This window comes from Pocillopora verrucosa, chromosome 5 (genome assembly GCF_036669915.1).
Source record: "Pocillopora verrucosa isolate sample1 chromosome 5, ASM3666991v2, whole genome shotgun sequence".
In the NCBI taxonomy this organism is placed as follows: domain Eukaryota; kingdom Metazoa; phylum Cnidaria; class Anthozoa; order Scleractinia; family Pocilloporidae; genus Pocillopora; species Pocillopora verrucosa.
In genome coordinates this window covers 27,778,169-27,806,015 of record NC_089316.1, presented here as the reverse complement: position 1 = coordinate 27,806,015, position 27,847 = coordinate 27,778,169, and the positions used below count along the sequence as shown (strand labels likewise).

Sequence of the window (27,847 nt, the reverse complement as noted above, 5' to 3'; positions counted from 1 at the left end):
TAATATTTTGGAAAGTTTGCGGAGAGGATAATGGTTGAACCAGAGACTATGCTACAAACTCTTAGATCTTAATATATAAAACACATGCCGGATGTTGCAACTTTAGCTGCTGATTAAAATGCAGTTGAAGTAGATCGTGAAAAAATTAATTATAACAAGTCAGTTCAAAATGAGTGCAAGAAGAAGATTATTCTGAATACGTAGAATATGGAACAACTTCATCAGAGCTTTCAATGCTTCTGCAGAGGAAATAAGACATTATTGTGCGAATAAATGAAAAGTTACAGAACGAGTAAGTACATTCATTAATTCATTCATTCATTCAAAACAACTGACACTTATTTGTTTTGAATGGACATCTATCTGTCCTGTCTCAAGCCGCGCACGTGATACCTTCGATACCTTCGCCAATCATGAGCGAGATTTTGACTTGACTGACATTTGCTTGTCAGTGACTGAGTATAACGGCCACCTTATGAACAGATTCCGCTCAACTATCCTATCAATTGTTGAAGCGGTTAAGGCATCATCTACGAAGAAAGAAATTTCAGTTTGAGACCGCTTTTCAACGGACTGAAACAACAAAATGGACCAGGCTTCTAAAGAAGAACTGAAACACACCAGAAAGAAAGCCGAGCGTTCCTGCACGATCTGCAGCAATCACGGAATCCGATCAATGCTAAAAGGTCACAAACGTCATTGTCCGTTCTTGAACTGTCACTGCGTGCTGTGTGAAAAGGGACGCAAAAAAAGAGGTGTTATGAAAAAGCAAGTTCGACTTCGGCGAAAACAGATGAAAGCCATAGAAAACCATAGAACTCCTTGCCTTTCAACTGCTGTCGAACCAATTCAAGGTACGAGACTAAGCATATGTTGTTTGTCGTTTTACTAAGTGACATTTTTTTCTTTGGTGAAAAACCAAACGTTATCTTGTGTATCTTTATGTCTGGCTGAAGTAGTCGTAGAGTCTCGTTTTCTTAGCTTGGTATTCTTTCAGAGAAACCGTTCATTGACGGAAACGGATGTTATTCAGACGTGCATGGAAAATATTTACGTACTTTGTAGTAGAATTTTTGCAACTTTTTAGTTGTTTTTCTAAGTTGTTTTTCTAGCTTGTTTATTTGAATCTCGGAAAAGTGAGAAACTGGTCTTGTTACTTTTTGTTCTTAATGGTTTTATATGATGTAGGAAGTTTCTTTTTGTGCTCTTAAATGTTTTCTTCAGTGTTTTTTATGGATTTCTTGCAAATGAATGAAAGTTTTTGATTAAATTTGCAGTGAGTTTCTCTCCCACGCTCGTGAAAACAGAATCGCCTTTCCATGAAGACCAGAAGACCGTTGACGAAAATGACAAGACGGCAAAAAAAGAAAACGGCGGATTGATTCAGAGCGTGTCCAGAATTTTAAATTCCCAATTCGAGGTCACCAGACAACAGTACCCATTCAACAACAGTGTTTATCTACCTACACCTTACCAGCTCCCATGGAGTGTAGCAGATGTTTACTTGGGTGGTTTCTATCAAAACAGTTGGCTTAGAGCTGAACCTGGGACAGCCTCCTGCTACGTGATGGAACCTCTACCCTGCCCTAATTTTACTGTTTCGGACAACAGTGCCTTTGTGAAGTACAATGTTTCCCCAAGAATAGAGAGCAACTCTTTCAAATTTAGTCTCAATTCATCCGCTGAAGCCGCCGCTGTTTTGGCGTCATTTGCAGGAAATCAGAAGCATGGAAAACCGAAATGTGAAAGAAAATACACTTTTGACCCATGCTTGTCCTAACTGAGTACTTTCGCTGCTTTTGGTTCGTGTTAGCTTTATATCTAATTGGACAAATTTAACCACGGTGTTTTTCAGTTCTAATCGGCGTTTACGGATTTCAATCCCGTTAGATATTGTTTCTAAAGAAAGTTACGTCTTGATATTGAATGTTTGTTGACGAAAAGTTTAATTTTTTAGCTATTCTAAAATATGGTTTTCATGAAATGTGAAATTTGCAGTAGTAGGACTTCAGTTATAACTTCCCCTTAGTTCATTATGTAATGTTAACGGCTTTATACCTTTCAATGGATAATCTAATCTTAATTTGAATATTTTTCTAGTCAATTTATTTTACGCTAATATTCTTACACCTTATGAACTCAGTTACTTTGGATATAAATTTGTAAAACGCGTAGAACTTCTTCTTTACGTTGTTTTTAACATGAATTATGATAAAAAAAACTGTTCCAGTTAGTTCCTTCGCGTATTTAAAAGACTATTTTGACACCCGTTGTTGGAAAATTCATGACAGCTGGGTAACTTAGTGTGGCAGAAGAAGCGTTTTTTGTGGGCTCCTAAAGCCATTTCAAGGTTCCTTTCTCGCCTTCAAGAGATGAGGCGATACAGCGTCAGTAGGGCGTCTGTTACAAGTTTTAGAACGTCTACTGCAATGTGATTTAAGTTGAAGCATTCGAATTAATCTTGAGATTGATGATTTCAATCATTGTTGAAATAATTTTCACGTTTAGGTAGCTGATAGCAAGAAGGAAACGTAAAATATCTGTTAAAACATTTCCTTCGTTTTCGAAGTTATATTTTAAGTATGTGTGTAAACTCTTACCGGGCGGACTGTCGCCTGGAAAAGTGACAAGTGGTCATATATTCTCACGGTCACACAGAAATGGTTTTGTACCTCATTACAGATTTATCTTTTGGGCCTCAAGAAATCACTTCCGTCAAAAGGATTGGTTTGCTTTTTCTGTCTTGTTTTGCACAAAGAGAACATAGGATTTTCTCTTTCCTGTTTGTGCCAAGCGCTATGAACGACGCGAGCTTTGCAGCAATTTTCGGAATCGCTTTTCCAAAAAAGTAATTATGAAAAAAATTATGCGTTCATCAATTTAAAACCCAACCCCGGGGTATAGCGGGGAATTTCAAAGACCATCTTGAGATACGAGGATTTTCCTTTAGCCCTTTAAGTTTAATCCACACTGCTCTCTGCGATATCGAAAGTGCGTGCGTGCTGTGAAACCATTGGTCTGCATCCCGGATGCCCTGATATTTTGTCAATAAATAGCCCATGCACGGGGGCAACGCGCGTTAAATCTCCGACGGCATTTTCAGGGGGTCGAAAGATCGAAGGATTATACAGCATTACCTTAAAAAGCACCATTGAAGCACAGACATTAATTCAGTCGTTCAGTTTCTGCCTTTGCATTTTGTTCACTTCAAGCTTTATGCTGAATTTAATTTAGCAAACAGTTCCGCACCATTGCCACGGCAAATCAAACAAAGATTAATTATATAGATCTTTCGCGTCATGCCTTTGTAACTGCGCAGTAATTTACTTGAGCTGTTATCTCGTGGAAAAGAAGGCAGCTCTTGAATACGTCCAGCCGATGGGTATCCTGCTTTATAAATTATGTCGTAGTTTTTATTCATTGGTAACATGACTTTTTGTCGTCAAATGCGGTCGTAAGATTTTTTTCTATTACTCCTATGGTTAATTAATCAACGAATTCACTCAATTCTTTAACCATATATTATTCATTTGATTAAATTGCTCTACTATAAACGGATTAAAGATCCAAAAACTGTCATCACTCAGATTGACCCGGATTACCGTGCAGTCAGCAATATTTTTTGAATATCAAAAACTAAATGAGCTTTAACATCGTTTAGAATTCTTAAAGTATCACAGTACCTGAAGTGGAAAAAAATTCAGAGGAATACTCTGATTTTTGTGTGAGAAATGAACAGGTGTTGTCGCCGAGTGAAGTAAAAATTATGATGAAATATAATAAGAATAAAAGTTCATAATTACTTTTTTATTGCGCAAATCCTCAAAGTTTTAAGAGCTTTTCCAATAAATGCTAAAAAAAAACTGATCTTAGAAAGGAAACATAGCAGCCGTCTGCGAAAAGTCACAACTAAGAAAGATGACAAAAGTGGCGTTTCATTGAGAACGTTGTTTTTTCATTTTGTTACTTTTGCAAACTGAATGTCTACATTTCAGTTCGATCTGCAACTTTAAACTTTAAACATAATGATGTTTAGAGAATATTCATAAAGCCGAGTAGGGCGAGAGCGGCAAGCAGTAATCACTGTTTGTCCAAAATCAGAGCAAATGTTTTGATTCCTGGTTCAAATAACAGTCTGATTGAAATTTAAGAACCGCGCAAACGATACGAAGATGAAAACATTTTATTGAACAAATATCTGTCCGGAGGAATCTGTACGAACGTTTCTAATCAGGTTCGGTTCATGAGAGAAGTAAGTGAATTAACAGAAACTGATGATGAGAATTAAATATTGGAGATGTCCATAGACTGAATGATCATTAGAGTTCAAAACATACACAATCAAGATAATGACATCTATAACTGGAATTTTAACATCTCAATTTTTTTCCTTTTTTCATAAAAGAAACTAAAGCACAGATTGAGCTTAGAAATATTTCAGTTGTAGCTCGTGCGAGAAATACGCGGCTACAGAGAATCTAAGATGGGATACACACAATATGCAATCGAACTAATTACACCCAAATTGTTCAACCAGGAATCCAGGAATACAATTCTTGCGTCAAATCCGACGAAACATCTGTTTGATTCTGTGCCTGAAAATAGGCTGTCACAGAAAGGTAAAGGGCTAAGAAACCGGTATATAAAGGAAGGAAGAGTGAACTATAAGTTATGAAAATTTGGTAACTTGAACAGTGTGTAAAGAAGAGAACTAAAACTAGGAGAACAGGAAAGTGAGAGGGAAGATCTTAACAAAGGTTTGGGAAGCTACGGAGTAACAACTTAATGGTTGTGTAAGTAATCTGAGAGAACCTTGTGCGGGGAAGAGAGGTCTATAACTTAAAGCGCTCAATAATCTAAAGAATTGTTGATCCTAACTTTTCTAATGGTGCAAATTTGTCAGAATATGGAAGAGTCAAACTGGCAGTAACAACCTCATGATTCAATCTTCATTCTGGTTTAACCTTTTTTAAACCAATTTGCAAGGATAGTTATGAGAAAATCTTAGCACTTTCAGGTCTCTGAATTATAGTTTGTTTCGACTGAAAGGAAGAAAGAGGTGTTTTTGGGTTCATACGTCTCTATTTTATGAATTTTAGAAAGGATGTCCAGTGGAAAAAAAATTGCTGGAAATCGGAAATTGTGCGTAGTACAGCTTTCCAAAAAATGTAAATCGTTGTAGTGAATAAACCATCCGCTTAAGCCTTTTATTACTGATACTCAAGACCTAACAAAATCGTTTATTTTTCTAGTTGTCTTTACTTTCTCGTTTATATTTTCTGTATGGTTTTCATTCAATGTAAATTACTGGTTCGATTCATCTTTCAAACGACTGGGACCAGATGAGCAAAAACTAAAAGCTTAAAATTCTAGAAATTCAAAGGAGCGTGTTTTAGATTACTCGCTTTCAGCTCGTGGCCCATAAACTTCTCTCTTGTTTCCCAGCATCGCAAGCAGGAACGTCGTTTAGTGTATGGAATTAAAATCTTGCAAGTTAAAACCTATCATTTGTATTTTAAATTTTTGACACTTACTACTTTTGATCTACAGATCAGCTAGTGATAAAACATGCTCCGTGATGTGCTTGACCTGAGCTGATAAGAGCAGGGGCTTATAGGAAGGTGGATGATATTTCTAGTCCCGAACACACCTAACGGGTAAATGTTCTTTCCTTACCTCTTGCATGAGCTACCCAAAGTTTTTTTTTTAAGTAAAAAAGGAGAAGCTTCTGTTTTTGAAAGATCTTAAGTTTGTTGATTTATTTGGACACTGTACCATTTTAGTGATAACAAAATTTGTTCAGCTCTCAGTTATTCATCCATGTAGTTTTAAATTGGTCAATCAAAGATATCCGCTAATCGCTCTGGGCACAATCATTGTGCAGAAAAGAGACTTTTGACGAGTTTGGTCAATATGTGATAAATTTTACTTAATAATAATAACAATCATAACCATAATTATAACCACAACAAGATCCAAGTCTAAAACTCATCTAATGATGGCAATATTGGTCAAACCACGGTCGTTCCCGGTCTTATCAGAGCGCGAAGCAAACGGTCAAGAACTAGCGCGGAGCTCGAGAGGCAACAAAATCCATTCTTAAAATGAATGATTATTGTGGTATTTTTCTATTCCAGCTTCCAACAGACTACTTCTTATGGAGGAACCACAACAAGTGTCCAGGCTCTCCTCCATTAATCAATCTTTCAGTCTCCTAAACATGACAGACTTACCTAGCACACCTTGGAGTTTCGTGTTCCCACCAGCAGGTTTCACCACTAAACTAATTACAATTTTACTCCTCACGTCAATTGGAATTGTCGGGTTTTTGGGCAACAGTCTTATCTACTACTTTGTGTCGAAAAAGAACCATTCAGTTTCTTATCTGCAATTTAATCCATTCGAACGAAATTTAAGGATTTACATTAAGAGTTTAGCTCTTTCAGATCTGTTTTCTTGTGCGATTTCAATACCTTTAGCCTGTATTCAGGTCACATTTTATCCACCTCAACATGCCTGGTCTTGCAAAGTACTTCGATTTTTAAACGTATTGTTTCCATCCATAACATTGAAAAATATAACTGTAATAAGCATAGAGAGATATTTATCAACCCGCGCTATTCCTCGCAGTTTAAGCATCTCTACTGTTCGTAAACTAGTGTCTGCTGCATGGATTCTGGGTTTTATCACGGCATTGATCCCTGCAACAATAATGACTAATGTTAAATATGACCTGGGCGACAAACAATACACAACTATTTGTACAACTGATATCAGCTCTTTACCTTTTAAAATAATCGCTGGGAGTTCATTAACAATGCTGCACCTGCTACCAAGCCTGATAATCGTCTATCTTAACACGTCCGTTGCAAAGACCTTGTGGGTTAGACACAGGAAGAAAGTAGATATCCTGAAAGAGAACGCTATCAGAGCAGGTGCGAGGGCTGCCACAGTACGAGGAACATGTCTTCTTATTTCTTTTTCATGTGCTTTCGTCATTCCATTTTCCATATCGTGTTATTATGGGGTGTATGTTAAGATGACCAGGCCCTCACTTGATTTCCAAACAGATTATGTGACAAAGAGTATTGGTAGTGTTCTTATGTTTTCAAACTGTGTCATAAACTTTATTTTATACATGCTGCAAATGAAAGACTTCCGCACTTTTGTAAGGAAGTTGATTTACTGTCATGGCAATAACGCTCGTGGCCAAAACTCAGCTAGTGAAAGCTTTGAACTCAATCGCCGTCACAGCCAATAAAAGGCTCACAGTCTTAGGGTCTCTAACAAATCGGCATTTAAAGTATATGGCACTAACCTTTAACAGAAATATACACCCCGCTTTCTCTTAGATAGGATTTTTGAGGAATAAATCTAGATGAAGAGTAATCAAAAGCAGCGCCCTACCACTAAAATGTAATACACATTTGATTTAGATTGGGACCTGAGAAATTCACCCATGAATTGGATAGGACTAGACTGTTCGTGATACGTCTGGTTACCGCGCCACAAAATCAAATACAAGACTTAAGCTTAAGGCGACTTGGTCTTTAGCGTTTGAGTCGTTTGCATGCGTTATAGTCTTTTTCTTGAGGGCTCCTATGATTATATTTATTTTTATTCTGTTGGCCTTCTTGTTACTTTGGTTTTAGTTTAACGAAACTTAATCGAAAATCGCTTTACTTATGTGCCCTTGCTGGAGTGAAATTTTTCGAATTTTAACGACACAAATAAATAGAAAATAATCAAGATTGAGAATCATAGCTACCTCAAGGTATATAATTCACCTATTTCATATCTGATAGATATACATAAGAACTGTCCACAACAGGTTGAAGAATACTTGGTTTTAAAGAAAATAGGAATATAGTTTAACAACAATAAACTTGAAACAATCGATGATTTAAACTGTGCCGATTTATCTTTTTTAATTCAGCGAACACACAATAATTCCTAGTCATTTGTAAAACAGTTCATTGTGTACATTGCTTCAATCAGTCTCGAGAGACTGAGAGAGGGAAAGAGGCAATGGTCAACGATGGAAAAAGGATGGTGAATAGTAAACTGATTCTAAATCTTTTCGATGAACAAATCACAACATGTTTCTTTCTGGATGGTTATCACGGAATAAACCAAATACGAGTTAAAACCATAAATTACATTGAGCAAACTTACATTTTAATTGTTGAAATACTAGTTATGAATTATAATCTTGTTTTCTGCCATATACATGTAACTTTTCATTTTTCTCCCAAATTAATTTAATCTTGTGTCCTCTTTTATTCCTTCATAAACCTCACTTCATTTTTTACGGTTTAATTTCAACCTGGTCTGAAAAGCAGAAATTAAAAGGATTCTAAAGCAACAGGTGCAACCTTCCAGGATTGTTTATTTCCATTGTTAAGAGAAGCTAAACGGCCACAGTACATCGCTGAATGGCTCTACTTTAAACAGAAAATGGACGGTTGAAAAATGACTCTTTCGTCTAAGGGAAGAGGAAAAGGGAAAATGAACAACTCAGCTTTGCAACAACGAGTGGCAAAAGTCTTGGCATGCTCTACAAAATTTTTTTGAAATTTTGTATTACTTTCATTGACCTTTGCCTCTCATCCATTCCAATGTCACATGATGTTAACAAAATGCTCACTACTTTTCTACACTGTTTGGGGGATGAGGGGGCTTTTAAGACATTTATTAGAGATGAATTCAAAGATTCAGGCCTATTTGTTATATGTTGAGTGGAAGGTTGGCAACCAACGAGTAACAGGAAGGAGGTCAACCACTTTAGCCACTCAATGAAGCTCTTGGTAATGTTAAAAATAACACAGTGAAAACACAATTAAAGAAAACCTCCACACAGAGGACAGGTTCTTGTTCAATTATCAAAAACAACCTTTCAATAAAATTTTGTTGGTATATAAGTGAGTAACATCCAAATTTTGGAATTTGTGCATTACCATGTAACACCATGGGATGTGCTATTACTATCTGCCTGATCCTCTGGGGCTCTAGCAAACTGAAGGAATATCGTTTTGTGATAATAGTAGCAACTTTTGGAGGTCATATGATACAAAATGGCATCTAGAGGGAAATACATTCAAACATCAATATTGCTTGTATTTGTTTCCAGTTTTTGTACATTTCAGTGCTTGCTTCCCATTAGTTCTAAAAAAACCTTCATATTACTTCACATTTCAAGACATTTTTGTCAGTTTCACAGCAACTTGTCCCAGCAGTGGAGGTTTCCTTTATTAATCCATCTGTTTTCCTCATCTCAAGGCCAACCTCAGCCTGCAAATACAGCCACCTTCCTACATACAGTTACAGGGAATAATTATCCAAGCAAATCCAAGAAACGTGACTGCATTCCTAAGACAGGGAACCATTTCTTCACAGTAAAATTTTTTCTGACATCTAATTAGGCTCTGAATTAACTGCTGTTGGTCTTGTAATATCATAGTAACAACAGAGTCAGAAAAAAGGCCTCCCTTCAAAATGTTAAACATGTAACAACGCAAACACTTCAGCCTTACTTTCCCTTTGCTATTCATTTAACATAAACTATCAAACTGCCTCCCTCACCTCCACTTATTAAATGACAGGGAGGTAAGCACGACTGTAATAACTTAAGATTTTTTAGCTTTGCCAGCAGCCTGTGGTGACCCATTTGTTTTTTCATATTCGTCAGCTTCCATTTCATCACTTTCCTCAACAAAAGTTTCCTCTTTCTTCTTCTTGTCACTGTCCTTCTTGCTCTTCTTCTTGGTATCTTTCTTCTTGGAGGGTGTGGCAGCACTGACACGTTCACGCCACAGCTTGATCTGATAGCAGATGAAGTTCCATGCCAGCCAGGCTTGCATCAGTATAACTGCAGCCATAGCAGTGAGTCTGAAATACAATTGGATTATGATTTATGACTTAGAAAAATTTCCAGTTTATTTTTTTTTTTTAACTGAGTGATTGGTCCCAAAAACTTACAGCACCCTCTCAGCCAATCAGAGCAAAACTAAACCAATCATGACTTTGCCACTCACATTTTCCTGAATTTCAGATGGTTACCTTGTTGTTTTTCTAGTTGACATCTTATTGTCATCAGCATCTCTCACCTTTCCTTTGTTTACATTGTAAACAACGTTATCTTTTTTTGTTACTGTACAAGGGTATGTTTTGTTCCCTTTGGTGTAGTGACCTTGCATTCAGCTACAACTGTTAAAAGAGTAATGTCTTGTCCTTTTGGGATAAGTTATTAGAAGCCCTCATTATTATAGTTTTGACATGAATATTCCTGTGCCCACATGAAAGTTTGAGGCCTTGAGCAGGGCAAGCTTGTGAGAAGGCTGATATTAGTGCCAGACCCCTTTGCAGACCTCTTGCTGGCTTGTTTATGCCCCAGTGCTATTGATGAGAGTCTACTTACATGCTAGACAAGTGACCACAAAATAGGTAACTGAGGTATCTGCGATGTAACATGACAGTTTTCTCACCTTATTGGAGGACTGTTAAAGTTTCCAACATCCACATTTAGACCAGCATTGTCCAGACGGGGAAGTCCATACCTGTTTTATAGAAAGGAAACAATGTATAAGATTGTTTAGCTTACCAAAGGGACTTAAAGTGAATGCCACATACCACTGACAACCATTGATATAAAAATATCTATTTTATGAAATTGTTTAAATTCAAATAAAATTGATGAAAATAACAACATGGTTATTACATACCAGAAAGTCATAACAGTAAGGGCAATAATGGCAAAGCGGGTAATTGCAAATAGGACAGTCCACACCCAGAACCTAAAATGAAAAAATTACTGAATATTATTGTGGCCAGTAAACACAGACATGAATCTTGTTTCAAATTGGGGATACAATAGAGTTTTCCTATAATAAAAGAAAAGACATTGACAAATGTAATCCAGTTTGACTCAATTGATTTCTATGAAAAGTTACTTCAATTGTGAAATAACACCACACCAGCTGATGTTATTTTAATGGTTGTTGTGCCATATTGTGTAACTATCCAAATTAATGTATTTGAGACTGGGGCAGAGTCCCTTTGTTGTTTTTCTAGGGCCTCTGCACCTGGGAGGGAAAGGAATCTAATAGGGGAGGGGGTAGCCTGGGAGGGAAGGAGGTAACCTTCAATGGACAATTTACTATGGGGGGGGGGGGAAGGGGGGCAGGTAGCAGTACTCCTGTAGGATAGATGTGTGTCAGTCTCAGCTGCACAGGACAACTTACCTAACTTCTTAAAATGATAAGAAGATCATTCTACTAAAAGCAAGAAATAATTTAGGAAAGAATTGTGTTTAACTTACAAGCTTTGAGCCACATCAGCCTTTCCACTGATGTTTAACATTCTTATTCCATGATAGAGAGTCTCTACTGCATAATGAACGACCAAGCAGCACAGGGTGACATGGGTGAAGCTGTAGACAACATGAACAAATTATTATTACATTTTGTTGCAACTTTCTGGCCCACAAATATTCTCAACAAGTATGGTCATGGAACACTAAATCAAATACACATCAATTTACAAAGCAATTCTCAAACCTCTCAGTATTATATAAAACATATAACATTAATAAATAATAAACTAAATCTTACTTCAGCATGTAGGCAGCCCAGATAAATAGCAGATATTCAATGTACAACTGAACTTTAGGGAAAATTTCTTCCTGCAAAGAAAAACAAGAAATGAGCTCCAAGCTCAAAACTAATCTTCCCTCTTATTCTATTTACAAACATGATGCTATTGACATTCCTGATCCTGGCAGTATGCAGGATGCATGTCATGTGAACTTTGTAATCGACCTGGCTCAGAGTCTCTGTGGCTCAGTGGTAGAGCATTAGAGCATGGAACCCAAAGCTTCGAGGTTAAATTCCTTACAGGTACCCAGAATTTTTCTTTGTTCCACACTTGTGACAAGACAAAAAGCATCTTTCTCTATTTCTTTACCGAGCTCAAAACTTACCATCTCTCTTTTTTTTATGTTCCCTACTCTATGTGAGAAGTGTGTAGGTTCTTTATTGTAGTAATATTGTATTAAGCCATTGATTCTTACCCTTTTTGCTCTTGTGAAGTAGAGCTCTGGAAAGCAGTGCACCCAAAAAGAAATTTGAAGGATGAAGTAGAACTTGAGAGTGAATCTAGTGGAAAAATCATCATTTAAAACAACTGTGTCAATAAATGAATAAGCTTTGAGCTGCCTAACAAAGACTGGGTTGGAAAACTTCATGGGCACAGCTGTTTAATCTATTCTTATGTGATATAAGTAACCAATTTTTAAAATTCATCTCAAGATAATTTCTAACTTTCAGGCAAAAAAGTGCAAGATACACAGGTAAATTATTTAGGAGGACAAGAAAAATTATGTGAACTTACGACATTTCATTGTGTGGATAGCCGTCCCAAAGCTTTGAAATATTTGGAATAAATCCTTCCTAAAATAGAAAAGTAAAGTAAAAAAGATTGAACCATAAATTCAGTTAATTCCTTGCTTGGAAGTGATTAAAAGAATATGGCCTTCACACTTGGAAAAAATGTCCACTACATTTGTCTCATGAATTTTTTATTGTTGTTTTGGGTGTTTGGGAAATGGTGGTTATAAATGAGACACAAATTTAAAGAAAGAGGCTTCCCACAAGAATTAACCAGATTAAAGTAATTTTTCACATGAATAAAATTTTAATGGGGAATAAACAGCCAATAAATAGGCTTGCGCAAAAAGCCTCCGTGAATGGTGATCAAAGAAACACTTGTCTACTAACCAGTAATGGCCAAAGGAAGGACTTCACCTGCCTTGTACATCTTAAACATAATAGTCAATATCTCATTTATTCAAAAGTTTTCTCTTTTCTAGCAAAATAGAAATACAACATGTTGGAAACTTCCCTAAATCTGCCATAGATCTTTCCACACTATAAAAACATTTTACCTTCACCACAATATCTGCTCCCCAAGCAGCAAAGAAGAAATAGAAAGGAAGTAATGTTCCAGAATCATTGAATTTTGTATTCTTTGTCTTTGATAGACGAAGTTTTCGAGAGACTTTCTGCAACCAGAAAAGTAGAGAAACAAAGGTTAGTCAATAATAACTTTAGTTCTTCACAAGAACAAAAATATTATAATTAAGGTAAAGATTTGCTCACATCCCAGACATATTCCTGGATGATTGCATGCACCACAATCCATGCCATTGAATAAAAGAAAATGGTGCAGAAATCCTTTGGTCCATTTGTGTATTTGGTTGGCAAGTCTTCTGTTCCTAAAGGATGGAATAATTTACAAGTCAAATACACAAATATCAAGATCTCCATGCACTTCATCATGAATCATGCAAATGTATGGAAATACCCTACATTTTGAAAGTGTTTTACTTTTTTTTGCATTTCTTAAAATCTTTTAATCTAGTAATTATATCAGAGAATCATAAATAAAAGTAAAAACTGTTAATGTAATTATTTGGTATTGAGATCAAAGCAAAGCAGATGTAACATTCTTATTCCATGATAGAGAGTCTCTACTGCATAATGAACGACCAAGCAGCACAGGGTGACATGGGTGAAGCTGTAGACAACATGAACAAATTATTATTACATTTCGTTGCAACTTTCTGGCCCACAAATATTCTCAACAAGTATGGTCATGGAACACTAAATCAAATACACATCATGCAAATGTATGGAAATACCCTACATTTTGAAAGTGTTTTACTTTTTTTTGCATTTCTTAAAATCTTTTAATCTAGTAATTATATCAGAGAATCATAAATAAAAGTAAAAACTGTTAATGTAATTATTTGGTATTGAGATCAAAGCAAAGCAGATATAACATTCTTATTCCATGATAGAGAGTAAAATATTTTATATTGTTGTTATAAAAAAATAGAATAATGTTTCTTCTCCCTAAACACTATGGGCTTGTTTCCTATAAAATAAGGGTGGGGAGGGGAGGGAGCAGGTAAGTCACTAATGAAACTGTGGTGCTGAGTTGATAGGAGAGTATTACAAGATAATTTGGTTCTTTCAACTGAGTTGATATCATAAATGGCTACTGTAAAGACATGTTTACTTTGACAAAGAGGTAACATTTGAAATGTCAGTTTAAGAAACTCTCGACAGTGGCCAATTTCCATTAACAACTTGGTTGATAAAATCTAGTTATCTCCTTTCCTATAGGCCAGGTTCGCAAAATATACATAATTATTTTAAAGACAAACTTTTGGTCAACCATAAAGTATATAATAGCATAAAAAAAATTTAGAAGATATATTAACAGTCAGTAAGATTGTGTTTAAATTGTCAACACAGTACAGGTGTATTGAGGACCATACAGATTTTGAGATGTGTAAAAACTGGAGATAAAAAATTGAAGGAATTATTCAACCTAAACAGAAGTTTTATTTTTGAAGAAGATTTTTATGGAAAACGACACTAAAAAGATTTGAATGTACAATTTTCTGTAGAAAAAAAGAGCATTTAAAACGAAGTTGTATCATTCCATTGTCTCCTTAAAGTGACCAATCAAATATGCACACGACAGCTTAGGATTGAACCTACAAGGTAAGGGTAATAATTGATGAAGCTTTTGTAAGAAAGGAAGATCCTAATTTAGCAGTCGAATAGCAGTTAAAGGATAGTGATGTACACTTGATTGATGCCCCAGGACAAGGAAAATACCACTAAGTATTAGCTACATGCAGTTCACGTGCTGTTAACTGTCGCTTGTCTCCCAAACGGATGCAGTTAATTGAATTTTTTAAACGAAAAACACATGGAAATTTTTTATTTCTACGTACCGTTCAGAGTTCTCGACACATTATGTTGAGGCGCGATAAAAACTGACGCCACTTTGGATGTTGCCTGGTAAGACGGAACCAGAAGAAAAAAATTCAAATTTAGCTGATTGAGAAAGAACAATTCAATTATCTTGCGCGAGATGGTTGGCGAGAAAACTTACGATTATTTTACCTGGAACATCAGCCCGATCATGAAAACCATACATATACAGGAGACTATATCTCCATGATTTGTTATCACAAATTCATGGCTAAGAATCGGGGCATTTTTGCCCGATTTTCGCCGGCTTGGCATATTCTTCGTGTCTAAAGAAAAACAGCCGAGAAGAAAAGAAAGAATAGAGAGTGGTTTCCAAGCTCTGATCGCATTTCCTCTCGTACCCAGTGCATCATCCGGACAAGTCACATTGGAAGTGGGGAGGAGAAGGGAAGTGACTGGGTACCACCCACTGAAAGGAGTAAATGTAGATAGATTCTAGATAGCTCTGTCTCAAGAAATTGGATGTCGTAAGAATTTTAGAAATTTTGAGGATTTCTCGCAAATGATTTTAGCAAGATTATCAGATTACTTTAAAGAAAATTTTTTTTAGTTTGTTCTGTTCTTCTCCTCCCTCTTTCGAAAACCGACCGAACGACAATTTAAGGGCTAACGCTCGGAAAGTCAGCCTTTAAACTCTTTGCAGTGGCTAATTTACGTTTTCAACTCAGTTATTAACACTAAATTACCTAAACGATAATTTATTCTGTTGTTATGCCTAATTTTGACTAAGACGTTCAAAATTACGGATACGTCAGCAATGTTTCACTTCTCAGGTCAGCTAGAAAATGGTTTGCCTATCGGGGGAAAACAGCTCTAGTTTGCGGACAAAATGAACAGGCCATTTCCCCCTTTTTTCGCCAGAGAGGAAAATATTTGAAGATTGGAGGAATCTTTCTGGGATTGTTAGACTTTGTTTTCGAGAAGTATTCAGAGAAAATTTGTCATCCGGATACACCTCACAGAATTTTCCGGTTTTTGTTTTCTAGCTCTCTGACGTTATGTCAATTGTGTGATTTTGTTTTTACCATAACAGTATCATTTAAGTGTTAAGATCGCCAGCTTGCATGGTAACTTTGACATTAAGTCCCGGATGACTTCCAGTAAGTGTCAGGAAAATTTCAGATCGACCTCACCTGCTCAGTGGTACTTTCTTCAGAATTTCCTGTTGATTATCACCTCAGGGGTTGTCAGCGAACTTTGTAAGGAGAGAGGTGTATGGGCTAATCTCTCAAAGTTGGCTGACAACTCGCACAATATCCTTTTGTTTTACCAGCCAATCACGAAACATCCACACAGGATATTGTTCACGCAATGTTGTATGGCGGCTGGAGAGCCGATCACTCTCAGTTGTTCTTCATGTAAAAACAGTTACCCTGACCAATATATGGATAGTGATCTCTACAGAAGTTAACATAAATGCCTGAGAAAGAAGTTTTACTGCCATTGGAGTTATGGCGGGTTGTATTAAAGCACCTTTCAGTGCAAGATTTGTGTCGATGTTCGCAAGTTTGCCAAGAATGGAGAGAGCTTGTGAAAAGTTTAGATTCCACCCGTTGGAAAGAACTTTTCTTGGCGTCCAAGCGTTGGAAACATCCTAACTGGCCAAATTACACACAAAAAGAACCATCTTCATGGAAGGATACATATAAGACTCATTATATGGCTTCGAAACAATGGGTGAACAGGAGTGTAGAAGTTCGCTGTGCTCCTTGCTTATATTTGTTTAGAAGAAGGCTCGAAAGACGACGTGTTCTCCGAGTAGGACGTGGAAGAGAATTTCTGACCATCAAAAGCGCAATAGCAGCTGCAGCGCCTTTTGACTGTTTACTTCTTAATGCTGGTGTGTACGACGAACAGCATGTACTGAGCGTAAAGTTTCCGATCGAGATTTGTGGTGAAGGACAACTGGGAGATGTTCATTTACAGATTCCTATTGAACAACAAGCTTCAACAACACGGATTCAAAATATTATTCTACAACCCGGTGTACAGAGATCACAAAACCCCCTTCCTGTTATTTTGAAGGTCAGTGAAATTTATTTAGATCTAAAGATAATTTCCGCGACATCAGATAATTCCAGCTTCGAATGTCTAGTTTGAGCGGCCAAACCTACTCGGAAATCGCAACTTTCTTCTTTGAACATATTTACTTATCACCGTATATATTTTAAATCTCCATTATAATAAGTTCAAGACCTCCCTATGTTGTGCAGCCAATGTATTACTTATCCCAAAAGCCTGTGTTCATGTTCCCTTTTACATTTCCAGCTACATTTTTCCTAATAGTTTGAAGGATAGACTTGCCAATCTTTATCTAATACATAAGTGAGAGCGTTAAAATAAAGACTTAAAGCAGACCATGAAATTTCTTTGTGTTCGTGTATATTATAATTCTTAACTTGATAGGCAGGCTACCAATTTGGAAAATACAAACAAAAACATGACACGTCTCAATTCTGACAATTTTTCATTTGGAGCAACAAGGGAATGGAAAATGTCTTTTTAGTGTGTTAGTTCCAATTCAGATATGTCTTTACCATGTGTCAAATCTTAATTTTTGCAACGCTTTGTAAATTTTATCGATATTTTAAATTTTGCCAGTAGGAATTTTGAATGTTGCCATGCCAGTTGTTGAGTGTAAGAAAACTGAAAAGCTTGTTTTATTAACTGTCCTGTAGATCAAATATGCCACTGAAAAAAGAACATTGAAAATTTTAACCAATTGTTGTTATTGCCATTGGTTGTGATGTTTCAAATTTCAAAACATTTGTCACTGTGCAGATGAAATTTAGCAGAGATGTATGAAATTGAATGTTCACAAAATAATCCAACCCACTGCTTGTGATAATTTTGAAACAACATGATAATGTTTTGCCAAAGGCTAAAATAATGATTATAATTCCATCAATCCTATCAGTGACAATAGTGTGCATTTACACGGCAGGAAATGTGTGGGGTACTACAATAAAACTGTGTTTGAAAAGGAAAAACTTGATTTTAAAAGGGTTGAAATTTTTTTCCATTATCAAGTTCTTCAACAGAACATTTGATTGATTCTAGAGCTGATCAATCACCATTATAGGCCTTAAAGCCAACACAGCAACAAAAGGTGGGATTATTATTAAAATTTTCTTCTTTCAAAAAAATTATCAAAATTTCATATTTGGGATTCTTATCTTTAACGTTGTCTACTGATTTTAACTTTTTTTTCTGTATTGAAAACAATAACCTTTTACACAGCTAAAGGTCCTGCTACCTTAGTGTTTGTATGATACACCAATCAGACTGGGGCTGTTGTCAAAAGCCACTTGAACAGGGTGATTCTTATTCAAATGTTCAGTTTTGTCTTTGTCATTGTTTATGTGACCTTACATATTGAATAAACATGTCACCTTCTCTTTTACCTTGGGCTTATGATATTTCAAGGAAAATGATAATTTTCTGGGCAAAGGTCAAATTGATAGAAGTAATTTGATATCCATGGGTTAAGCTTCTTGCCATCAGGTTGGAAATGAGTTTATCTTTTCCTTAAGTGGATAATAGCATTTGATCCACCAAAACAATTTTACTGTGTCTTCAAAATTTTAGGTTGGAACTGGACATGTTCAATTGGATAATTGTGTTTTGGAACATGGTCAGGTTCAAGTGTCATCACCTGGGAGCATTGTCATTCGTTACTGTACATTCAATAATGCTTTTGTTACACTGCGCTCTGTTGGCTACAGCAGAATTGAGAATTGCAAGTTTAGCACAGAGGAAACCTCTGCTGTCATTATTGAAGGACTGCCACCAATTTCAAGACCTAGGCCGATATCCAGACCTGTTGATGACTGGATGGTGTCCAATGGTATTGACTCTCTTGGTCTTGAAGACTTGTATGACCTGTCAGTTGTTGATGGGGAGGTGGGGGCACGTAGTGGTCTAAAAGCAATTCCTGACAAAGGTTTACAGCCACTAAATAGCAAATGTCCTCCAGTTGTTACAAAGAGGATTGACAGTCAGTCTAAAGGTTTCAATAGCAGCCAATTGACTGCTCTGACTGGTGACACCTGCCAATCAAGAAATCCCCAAAGTGTTGGCTGTGATTCCTGTCCAAGGCGATACTACTTGGATACACAATGTCGTGACATTGTTAGGTCCATACATGGTTGTATTATTAGAAATAACTGCTTTTGTGTTGGCAAGGGAGCAGTACTTGTCAGACGCAGGGGACATGCCTGGATTGAAGGAAACGAAATTGGCCGTTTGTCACATGGTGTGAGATGTCTTACAGGTGCAAAAGTCATCATTTTGAACAACAGAATTCACAATTGTGGAACATCTGGGATATTTTTTAGGGAGAGATCCACTGGTTTAGTTGCTGGAAACCACATTTATGGAAATAAAGAAGCTGGAGCAGACATACGAAGTGGCTCAGATCCAATTTTACAACACAATCATATTCACAGTGGGAAACGATCTGGAGTGGTCATCTTAGATCGTGGCAAAGGTGTCATAAGGGACAATGACATTTATGACAATAAAGAGGCAGGAGTCTATATTCTTTATAGAGGAAATCCCATTGTCAAGTATGTCATCATCACAGTTTGTGTGCTTATAGAAAAATGCATTATCATGTTAACATGGTGAATCATGATAATCTGATGCCCTTTTGGATTACTTTGCAGGCACAACAGAATTTGGGCAGGCCGTGCAGCAGGTGTGGCAGTCACAGAAGAAGGAAAAGGTCACATCCTCTACAATGACATCTGTGGCATGGAGTGGGGAGGTGTTGATATTCGTAATGGTGGTAACCCTGTGGTCACAAACAACTGGATCAGGGATGGGCATGCTGATGGCATTGTCATTGGAGAGGGTGGTAAGGGAGTCATCATGGATAATGATATTCGAGGTAAGGTACTTTTAGTAAATGTCCTCGAAGTAAACATTAAATTTGTTTCTTGGTTGTTTTCTGTTCTTCAACTTGTGAAATCCCTTCCTCCCTCAAGCTTGAAAACTGTGCCCATTTGGGCCAAACATCTTGTGAAGCTTGGTAATTCTCTTGATATGATTCATGGGTTTACTTCTGTGTAAGATCCTGTGGATATTTTTTCATCAATATTTATTTCAGTCTGTTACTATGCAAGGCTCTCTTGATTAGACTTCTTTGATGAAAGTGACAAGTTCTTACCAGTATTTGAAGGATGAGCTAAATTTGTTTTTAATGTATGATACTTTTATTAGTAATGTTTAGGAGCAAATTGTGATTTGCATCCTCTGTATGAACTAAAAAATACCTGTCAAATTTTCTCACCAATGGTAATGTATCTCTTTACAATGTACAGGCAACAGTGGTTGTGGGGTCTGGATCTTAACTGTGTCTAAACCACTCATCTATGGAAATCGTATTGTGGACTGCGGTGACAGTGGAGTGGCACTTGTCAGTAACAGTGATCTTCACCATGACAACCAACAACTCAGCTCACAATTTGCACAGTCAGAGCAAGAGGTGAGATGTAAATGGAAATTACCTAGTTGCTCAAACACAGGAGTTATATTTTTGGAAGGCAATTGTAACAAAATTGACATCATATCTTCTCAAATTAAGATATGCTGCAGGGCCATGGGGAAGGTTGTTATATGAATTTGTCATTTGGTTCCCTGCCTGAAGAAAAAGAGAACCAATTCTCTCTTTTCAAATGAACTCATGACTATCCTTGAGGAACTGGTTAGTCAGAATTCTTTGTTGGTCAGTAAGTCAGTCAGTTTGAAGGCTGGTCCATCAGCTCACATGATATTTTTAGCCAAGACTTGCTGAAGGATAACATTGTTTTCCAGGAACAGCAAGTTCAGCCTCTGTTCTTTGATGAAGATTTGTCATCTACATCAAACTTTGAGGACCATGAGCAATCAATTGACATGAACGGTTAGTAAACTAAACAACTTCAGTGGAGATGAGTTTCATTTGATGCACTGATTAGGTGCCTTTTAAACTCACATTGCCAACTTGTGGCAATCTAAGGTGTGGCTGTCACCTCTGTATCATGGATTAATTTGTAATTAAAGAATTTTCCTCTCTCTTGCAAAAGGTTACCTTTTTGATAAGGCTTCAAAAAATAAATTTGCTTATAGGCCTTTTATGATGAAAGGATGACTGGTTTTAAGTTAATCCCAAATTTTAGTTGCATGATGTATTTGATGAAATTATGATTTCGTTACACAATACCGCTGACGTGTATTGGAGCACCTCCACGCGTGTCAAATGCTTGTAATGCGTGGGAATCACACGCGCTTGAGTGCATGTAGTCACGCGCGTGCAAAAGAAAAAGTACATAGCGTGTACGCAAATGCGTGGAATTTAATTCGTGTGTTCCCGATCATTAGAAGACAAGGAGGAACACAATGCCTGCACACCAGCACTCTTGCCAACTGTTGTAATAGTTTCTACATCACCGAGATGTAATGTCTTTTTTTTTTTAAATGATCTTCTTATGATTTCTGGTCTTTGTTGATTGAACAATTTTTTTTTAATTTTACCAGGTCCTCGACCAGATAAAAATTTCGCGTGCGTTGATAATAACACAATCTTCGACAATGCAGGACATGGGATCCATTTTTCCGGAAGTGAGGGTCTGCTCATCCGGGGTAATAACGTTTATAACAACGAAGGTTGCGGTATTAGCATCGCCAAGCCAGCGGAGATTACCATTCAAGATAACAGTGTTTGTAGGAACAACAGCTCAGGTGTCTGCATTGAAATTGGCTGTGCTGCCAATGTCAGCGGTAATGGTATCTATGGAAACCGAAAGCATGGTATTATTGTGTCTGGTAAAGGTCTAATTAAAGAAAATGACGTGTTTTGTAATGCAATGAGTGGTGTTGAACTCCGAGGACCAGGGGACCCTTACATTACTCGAAACCGCATCCAATCCACGGATAACTATGGGGTGAATATTCTGGAAAATGCGCGTGGGTACGTGGACAGCAATGATATCTATCAGTGCACTTCGCCAGGAATATATCAACACCCAGACAGCACAGTGCTGGTTATAAATAACCGTATTATTCCAGTTAATAATGGCCGTCAAGTCTGTGTTTTTAACCAAGATACCAATGAATGTAGTCATAACCCCGAGGGACTTGAACTGGATTCACCTCCTCGCCCCTTATTGCCTAATAAGGAGAACAAATTTCCCAGGCCTCCCGTGTCTCGTTTGTCAATGTCATCCTCTGGAAATGTTCATATAGTGGCTGGGATGGCCTCGTGTCATGGACGGAGCCGGTTTTGTGTCATTTCTTGATGAACATTTTTCCTCGGGGGAATGGAACGTACGTAAGATTTTCCGCAACAAGCCATAGTATATTGTATAAAATCTAGTGTATTGTTTATACTAGATTGTAGGTAGTATATTTTCCAGAAAAGATATCATAGTAGCTAATGTAGTTGTTGGTCCGTGAACGTATAGACTGGTTTACAGCCTAGGTAGGGAACCTCTATCATAATAGAAATTCCTCGTCGACTCATCGTACCTTCCTCTTACAAGACTTTCGGTGATCTTCGCCACCTGCACATTCATTCACTGAGTGTATTATAACTGATAAATTGTTAAATTAACTTTAATAGACAGTTGCATCTACTTTTCTTATGTGTGAAGCTTTTCAATCAATAATGTTAACTTCGACAACGCAGTTTATCCCCTGTGCTTCTCATAAGGCTTTACAAGTAAAAAATAAATGATGGAGTAATAAATATTATTGAGGAGTAAGAATAAATAAAATCTTGCTTGTAAACAACGTAAAGGTGGCATACGTTTCAAATTTTGCAAAGCTATGGGTGAACCTTTATTACTGTAACTTAATACGTTGATAAAGGACGAACTTTTTCCGTTGAGATTCCAGTTGAGATTCTGCTCTCCAGGTATAACCAACCTACATGTACAGCTCGGTGGATCCGAATCAGAATGTATTAACATGGCTTCCCGTGTGCACATTTAGAAAACAGAAAATTAAGGAAGAAAAAAGATAAGTTAGAGGCTCGTGTTTCCACTAAGGATCGTTACAGTCATTGAAATTACCCAAGCTATCCAGTCCAGTTAAAAAAATTGTGTAAATTGCATGAAAGCTGTTTAAATGAAGGGGGCATATTCTCTAATGACCATCTATTTCTGCGAACAATTCCGCTCTCTGCGCCTGCGAGATGAAAATCTAGCAAAGCTTCTGTTACTAAATGATTATGTACGTCTGCCGAACAAAAAAATGCCGTACCCTTAGATTGTCATTCGCGCAAATCGCCAAGCCAGGGTAAATCAAATTCCAAAATTACCCCATTCAGACTCACCTGATTCGCTCGTAATTAACCGCTTACATGCGAATTTAATTAGCATCAAATTAGCGCATACAAGCGGTCAAAGTAGGGCCTATATTCCTATTTACCTCTTTGTGGTGAACGGGAGACCCTTAGCACGAAATTGGATAGATTCTTAGTCTCAGGGTCCATCATTTTTTTTCGCCAGAAGGAACTTGGGGACCAAAACACCGGAAATAAGATCGTCATGCAGACGAGGCTTGAAATTTACACGGCGCCGCAGAGGAGAACTTTTCAGCGAAAATAATGAAGTAATTCCCTGAGGATGGAAGCTCGTTTCTGGCCGTTTAATCGTTGTTTCTCGATGTTTTAGGCTTTAAGAAATCTGCATGAGATCGTTATGCCATCTCTTGAGAACTATATTCAGAAGATTCATAAAAAGCTGAACAATGAAGGACTCGAAGAACGAAAGGTAAACTTGTCTTTGTGTATATTGTTACCTGCATGCTGTGGATTTAGCAGAATTGTATTAATTCCTGTCCCTAAATATGCTTCTTATTTTTCTTGTAAGATAAGTGATTTAGCTAAAACTTATACTACATTGAATTGCCTGCCTTGATTAATTTTCGCTTCAATTTGTAGATAAAAAAATATCTTGAAGAACTTGATCGGCTACAAATCACTCTGGATGTTTTGAAGGTAAGTTTCTTCGTAATTTGCATTTTATTTAATTTCCATTATCTCTAAAGATTTAAGCGATCATGTGGAGCCTGAGAAACTTTTCCACGTGTGAACTATTTGAAGAGTAGAAATATCGAATCATATGCTACCTTTTGTTTGTTTTTTCTTAGAGAAAGGAAGTTTTTAAATTGAATTATCATTTGATTACAGAATGATATGTGAATCTGATCTGTCTCCCTCGTGAAGACAAGATCACGTTTTTTTGTCACGCGTGTAAGCTACTTTTGATCTGTTTTCAATCCATCTGTGAATCTTTTGGAATCAGTGTGATTTTTTCAATCTTTTGTTTCCAACACTTTAAAGTTATTTCATGTGGTCAGAGTAGGAGAATTTACAATATTATCGACCGAGGGACATGTCTCCAATATGACGTAAAAATAATGATTACGTTAAAAGAATGCTGTGTATCAGTTTCTTAGCAATGATATCTGATGATGACTTGTTCAAAAATATTTCCATGTCTTTTCTCTCAAAAGTCAACTGGGATTGGAAGGGCTGTGAATCGTCTCCGAAAACGAGGTAGTGACATTGGTGACATTGCTTCCAGTCTTGTGACAAAATGGAAAGATCTTTTGAAACAAGATAAGGACACAAAAATTCACCACCTGATGTTGATGAAAAAGATCTACTTGCCTCTTGTGGTCCCACAGCAACTGAATCAAAGGTGGATCTTCTCAACAACAAACATCACAAGTCCAATCACAGAAATGGAGAAGTTAACCCAAAGGTACCATCTGAATTATAGTTCTGTGCTCAGTTGACTAAAGGGCAAATAACCCTATCCAACAGATAAATCACAATCCAGTGGACAAGTGTTAAAAATACATGCTGCACTATCCACTGGATAGAGAATTATGTAGTGGATAGCAAAATCCCTGCTTCAAACAATGGGGGCTTGGTGTAAAAGTGTGATTGATCTTAAGCACCAAAAAGTTGCAAGGACTCCTTGAATTCTATAAAATGAACTGTAAGTAATTAAGGCATTAAACAAAGGATGCATGATCTTAAACAGTTACTGAAAAAAATTTCATTAAGGTTGTCAGCAGCCTGGCCTGGTCTTTGCTATATGAAGCAATCAGGAGTATGTCCTCCCTCCTGTATGGGATGTTAGTACATCTTCTTTCCTTGTTGTGAAGTCTGACTTGTCTCCCAAACATTTTTTACAATAACATGTTTAAAATTCTGTGTAAATTTGACTTAACTTTCAGACACGGCCAACACCACAACTCTGTGATGTATCATTTGGATGTGAACCTGTTAATGTGAAACCAAGGAAAAAACCTTCATCATCAGCTGGTACAGCAACAAAATTGTCATCACATGATGTGAGAACAGATGGACTGGAGCTTCCACCTCTGCCATCATCATTTTCAGTCAACAACTCACTGTTGCCAGATATCCAGCCAACTTATAAACCAACAAGACTACCTGAATTCTCAGATGGTTCACCTAAAAAGCATAGGGGTATTGAATAAAAGCTGTTATCTTTTTTTCCTGAAATCTCTCATGCTCCTCGTTTTCTTCTTCTCATTTATTGTTGTCATGACTACATTGTGCCTTAAATTTTGCGTTATCATTCATGTGTAAAGAATAGATCTTCAAACAAGTTGTACTTATCTCATATGTGCAGCCATGAATAATGCCAATCATTTGTTTTACTTGAGCATCTGTTGTAGCTTAAAATGAATCTCAGGTCAACATGATTTTTGCCTGGTGTGATTTCTCTTCCCCTCTATTCTAAGTAGTCAGAATCGTGGCCACTAAAACTTGGTCCAACCAGTTTGAATTATGTCAATCTAACATAATGTTACCCTGCATAATAGTGAGATTTCTGGAATGAGATATGGATGGTAAATAATTTATGAATTCACTTGTATTTTTCATCCAAGGGAGAGTAACTGGTGAGGTTGATGAGCTTGCACTCATGTCTAGAAAATCACGCACTCAAGTATTCTCTGGACGAAAAGTGGCAACTACTGTTACAAGTTAGTACACCTTGATTTTTATTTTTGTTAGCGTTGATCATTTTAGTTCCTCTTTCCATGCCAGGAGACCCCTTTATCTTGCTAATTGCCATTTACTTTCATAGACACTCATAATGATTGAAATTACTTTTTAAATTAAAATTGCCATGAATTATAATTTTTATGATAACTTGTCTTTATACACCCTTTGATCCCTAAGAGTGACTATTTAGATGGCGCTGCAGAGGGGAGTGACTAGTGACTTCACCCCTGAAGCACACATGAGGGTCATGAGAGTAAAGGAAATGATCATCAACTAAAAGAAGCTCTTGATTGTTTAACAAATTCTCCTTGTTAGCACCTTGGGAAATGTATAGAAAACAGTATGGAGAATATACATATTGATGTTAGGGTGTAAAGGGTTAATTACAACTTAAACAGTACATAGCATATGAAGTAACTACTGTAAGCAATATTCTACTTTGAGCAGATTTTTAATTCTGAGCAAATTAGGCTTCTTACAATGATTTGAATGCTAGTGAGTTTTTGTTTCATCTCACAGATGTGTCATCCCTGTTTGAGTTGTCAATAAAGAGTTTGATTGAGAACATTGATGGTATGTATTCTCATTCCTGATTTATTTGCACCATATATCAATTACAAATGATAACAAATTTTTACAAGGCTTTCATCGTTTATTTGCACAAAAACGGATTTGTTCTTTCTTTGATCTCTGTCGTACTCCATCCCAAAGAAGGGATAGATTGTGGCCACCAGAATATAACTATATTTTTCTGTATACCTATCTGTATCTTTCATGGCAGCTGCAGAAGTGAAATGTTATCATCATTTGTGTTTTTCCATATTTACTCCAGCTCTCAGTGAAACTGGTGGAGTTCCTTATAATATTCTTCACCCTGTTCTCGAAAGGTAAGGTTTTTTTTGTTCAATCTAGCAATCTAATACAATGCACATATCAAGTATTTTTAAGTCTTCAACATATTTATCAGAAGAACTGCATAGTTATGAATAATGGTTAGACAGTTTGTACATAGGTCACCAAAGTATGCATGTGGCCTGTGTAGTTATCAAGTACGATTATCAATTATTTTAAAATTGATAAAGAATTATTGAACTATAGAGCCTCAATTTGAAACATTTTTTTTTATAATTCTTGATGTTTACTTTTAAATTTTATGAGATAACCAGGGGCTAAATGTGGTGATATTATTTATCATGTGATTTGATTGTATTGATGCCAAGGACAAAATGAGCTTAAGTCATTTTCACTGTTAAAGGAGCAGTCAAATTTCATTTGTGTGGTATATGCTTAGTTTGTGAAAACTGGTCGATGAAGTTTGCCATGATATAATTAGCTTGAGTAGAAAAAATCAGTTTGATTAGTCAGCTTCAATCTGTCAATAAAGTAGTTTTGTTCTGTTTGGTTTGTTGGTTAAACACTCAAATGACAAAATCTCCTCACTTGACTCTGATGACATCACCTGCTGTGGTTGTCAAAATGTCTGTCACTGTTATTGAAAACAGTCCTTCGCAGACCTATTCTTACCATGATGATCACACTGTACAATGAACTGACTGTCCTGGGTGCCAATCATTTACTGTTTTGTGGTGTATTTTTTAAGGTGTTCTCCACAGCAACTCTTGCATTTGGAAGAATGCAACCCAGTAAGTGGAAAATTTTGTAGTTTGTTGTGTCAGCTGGGTAATAAATATTAATGAGACATCTTGAATAAGGTTGTTCATTACAAATTTCCCTTAATAGCTAAAAGTAGACAAGAGTTACTCCTAATTAGCTGAATCTGCAGCTCATTTAATTTAGTTGATTATTTTTGTCCTGCTTGATTAATAATTTTCCTCTTGCTTCGAATATATTTGTATGCTGTATGTGAGTCAACCAGGTACAAGTGAACATCTTGGAAGAGGGAAATGAAGGTAACTTACACCATAGCAGTGAGACTTATACCTGACATTTGAGAGTCAATTTTTTTTTTCTG

General features: G+C 36.7%; 4 protein-coding genes across 4 annotated transcripts in view; 3 read left to right on the top strand and 1 right to left on the bottom strand.

Annotated features, from left to right (window-relative positions):
• The first annotated feature begins 509 nt into the window (after positions 1–509).
• On the top strand, positions 510–2,625 carry LOC131778198 (doublesex- and mab-3-related transcription factor 1-like). The gene is made up of 2 exons (XM_059094580.2): positions 510–854; positions 1,278–2,625. The coding sequence occupies exons 1-2, from the start codon at positions 587–589 to the stop codon at positions 1,778–1,780; spliced, it is 771 nt and encodes a 256-aa protein (XP_058950563.2). The 5' UTR covers positions 510–586; the 3' UTR covers positions 1,781–2,625.
• A 5,738-nt stretch (positions 2,626–8,363) lies between these two features.
• On the bottom strand, positions 8,364–15,142 carry LOC131778256 (translocating chain-associated membrane protein 1-like). The gene is made up of 11 exons (XM_059094654.2): positions 14,976–15,142; positions 14,804–14,867; positions 13,155–13,270; positions 12,941–13,057; positions 12,388–12,446; positions 12,068–12,152; positions 11,610–11,680; positions 11,318–11,428; positions 10,722–10,793; positions 10,485–10,556; positions 8,364–9,888 (listed from the first exon to the last, which is right to left on the bottom strand). The coding sequence occupies exons 1-11, from the start codon at positions 15,096–15,098 to the stop codon at positions 9,627–9,629; spliced, it is 1,152 nt and encodes a 383-aa protein (XP_058950637.1). The 5' UTR covers positions 15,099–15,142; the 3' UTR covers positions 8,364–9,626.
• A 1,002-nt stretch (positions 15,143–16,144) lies between these two features.
• On the top strand, positions 16,145–22,622 carry LOC131778264 (F-box only protein 10). The gene is made up of 6 exons (XM_059094664.2): positions 16,145–16,868; positions 18,432–19,411; positions 19,511–19,734; positions 20,168–20,331; positions 20,661–20,748; positions 21,363–22,622. The coding sequence occupies exons 1-6, from the start codon at positions 16,260–16,262 to the stop codon at positions 22,121–22,123; spliced, it is 2,826 nt and encodes a 941-aa protein (XP_058950647.2). The 5' UTR covers positions 16,145–16,259; the 3' UTR covers positions 22,124–22,622.
• Positions 22,623–23,394: 772 nt separating this feature from the next.
• Positions 23,395–27,847, top strand: part of LOC131778268 (elongin-A-like) — an 8,620-nt gene continuing 4,167 nt past the window's right edge. The window contains 9 exon segments of the mRNA XM_059094668.2: positions 23,395–23,599; positions 23,770–23,826; positions 24,345–24,450; positions 24,453–24,595; positions 25,077–25,332; positions 25,758–25,853; positions 26,395–26,448; positions 26,708–26,762; positions 27,476–27,518. Of these exon segments, the coding sequence (XP_058950651.2) occupies positions 23,528–23,599; positions 23,770–23,826; positions 24,345–24,450; positions 24,453–24,595; positions 25,077–25,332; positions 25,758–25,853; positions 26,395–26,448; positions 26,708–26,762; positions 27,476–27,518 (882 nt within the window). The 5' untranslated portion in view covers positions 23,395–23,527.

Excerpts from the sequence above, each read along its gene's own strand:
- LOC131778198 (XM_059094580.2), top strand. The coding sequence starts at position 587 with ATGGACCAGGCTTCTAAAGAAGAACTGAAACACACCAGAAAGAAAGCC. Across the intron at positions 855-1,277 it reads TGCTGTCGAACCAATTCAAG|TGAGTTTCTCTCCCACGCTC; the intron begins GTACGAGACTAA and ends TTAAATTTGCAG.
- LOC131778256 (XM_059094654.2), bottom strand. The coding sequence starts at position 15,098 with ATGCCAAGCCGGCGAAAATCGGGCAAAAATGCCCCGATTCTTAGCCAT. Across the intron at positions 14,868-14,975 it reads TGATCGGGCTGATGTTCCAG|GCAACATCCAAAGTGGCGTC; the intron begins GTAAAATAATCG and ends CCGTCTTACCAG. Across the intron at positions 10,557-10,721 it reads CTTACTGTTATGACTTTCTG|GTATGGACTTCCCCGTCTGG; the intron begins GTATGTAATAAC and ends TCTATAAAACAG.
- LOC131778264 (XM_059094664.2), top strand. The coding sequence starts at position 16,260 with ATGCCTGAGAAAGAAGTTTTACTGCCATTGGAGTTATGGCGGGTTGTA. Across the intron at positions 19,735-20,167 it reads CATGGATAATGATATTCGAG|GCAACAGTGGTTGTGGGGTC; the intron begins GTAAGGTACTTT and ends TACAATGTACAG. Across the intron at positions 20,749-21,362 it reads GCAATCAATTGACATGAACG|GTCCTCGACCAGATAAAAAT; the intron begins GTTAGTAAACTA and ends TAATTTTACCAG.